At 50.6% G+C, this 631-nt stretch overlaps 1 protein-coding gene across 1 annotated transcript in view; it reads right to left on the bottom strand.

Moving 5' to 3' along the window:
• Window positions 1-390: 390 nt before the first annotated feature.
• The window catches only part of LOC311120938 (histone H1-like), a gene marked incomplete at both ends in the record, with an annotated part of 624 nt that continues 383 nt past the window's right edge, over window positions 391-631 (bottom strand). Inside the window, one exon of the mRNA XM_084195493.1 lies at window positions 391-631. This exon is cut by the window's right edge and continues 383 nt beyond it. Within this exon, the coding sequence (XP_084051619.1) occupies window positions 391-631 (241 nt within the window).

Below are 631 nucleotides of genomic sequence, written 5' to 3'. Positions count from 1 at the left end.
AACTGGAGTTACACTCCGGTAACTAGTCGTTTCAATTCGAAGCCACTATAGTATTGTTATTGTTATTACATGGCACTTGTAACACATCACAGCAGCCTGCCTCTGAACGGGAATAGCCCAGTGGCTCATATATAAAAATGGCTGGTGAGGGTGCACTCGTGAGGTCGAATTTCTGAGCCATTTTGGCCCTCTATTATATGCCTCTCCCTTCGCACACACCCAGAGTGGGACAATGTTGTGTGCGTAAAAGTAGCCTAGTGTGCGTAATTTCTTTTCCACGACAGGTAGTACATGGAAATCAATGCGCTTTCTATGGAAAGAGGTGGGTGGCTCTTAAAAGAGCCTTTTGTGGTACAACATGTATCGAGTAGAACACTGTTTGTAATAGGTTTACTTCTTCTTGGGGGCTGCCTTCTTGGCCTTGGCTGCCTTGGGCTTGGCGGCTTTGGGCTTGGCTGCCTTTGTAGCCTTCTTGGGGCTCTTGGCTGCCTTCTTGGCCGCTGCGGCGGGCTTCTTCACCTTCTTGGGGCTCTTGGCGGCCTTTTTGGGTGTAGCGGGCTTCTTGGCCTTCTTGGGGGACTTCTTTGCGGCGACGGCCTTCTTGGCTGCTACCTTCTTGGGCTTCTTCGCC

The sequence above is a fragment of the Coregonus lavaretus genome, assembly GCF_964263955.1.
Source record: "Coregonus lavaretus genome assembly, contig: HAP1_SCAFFOLD_423, whole genome shotgun sequence".
Classification (NCBI taxonomy): Eukaryota; Metazoa; Chordata; class Actinopteri; order Salmoniformes; family Salmonidae; genus Coregonus; species Coregonus lavaretus.
The sequence above is the reverse complement of the archived record's forward strand: the minus strand, read 5'-3'. Positions and strand labels throughout refer to the sequence as shown.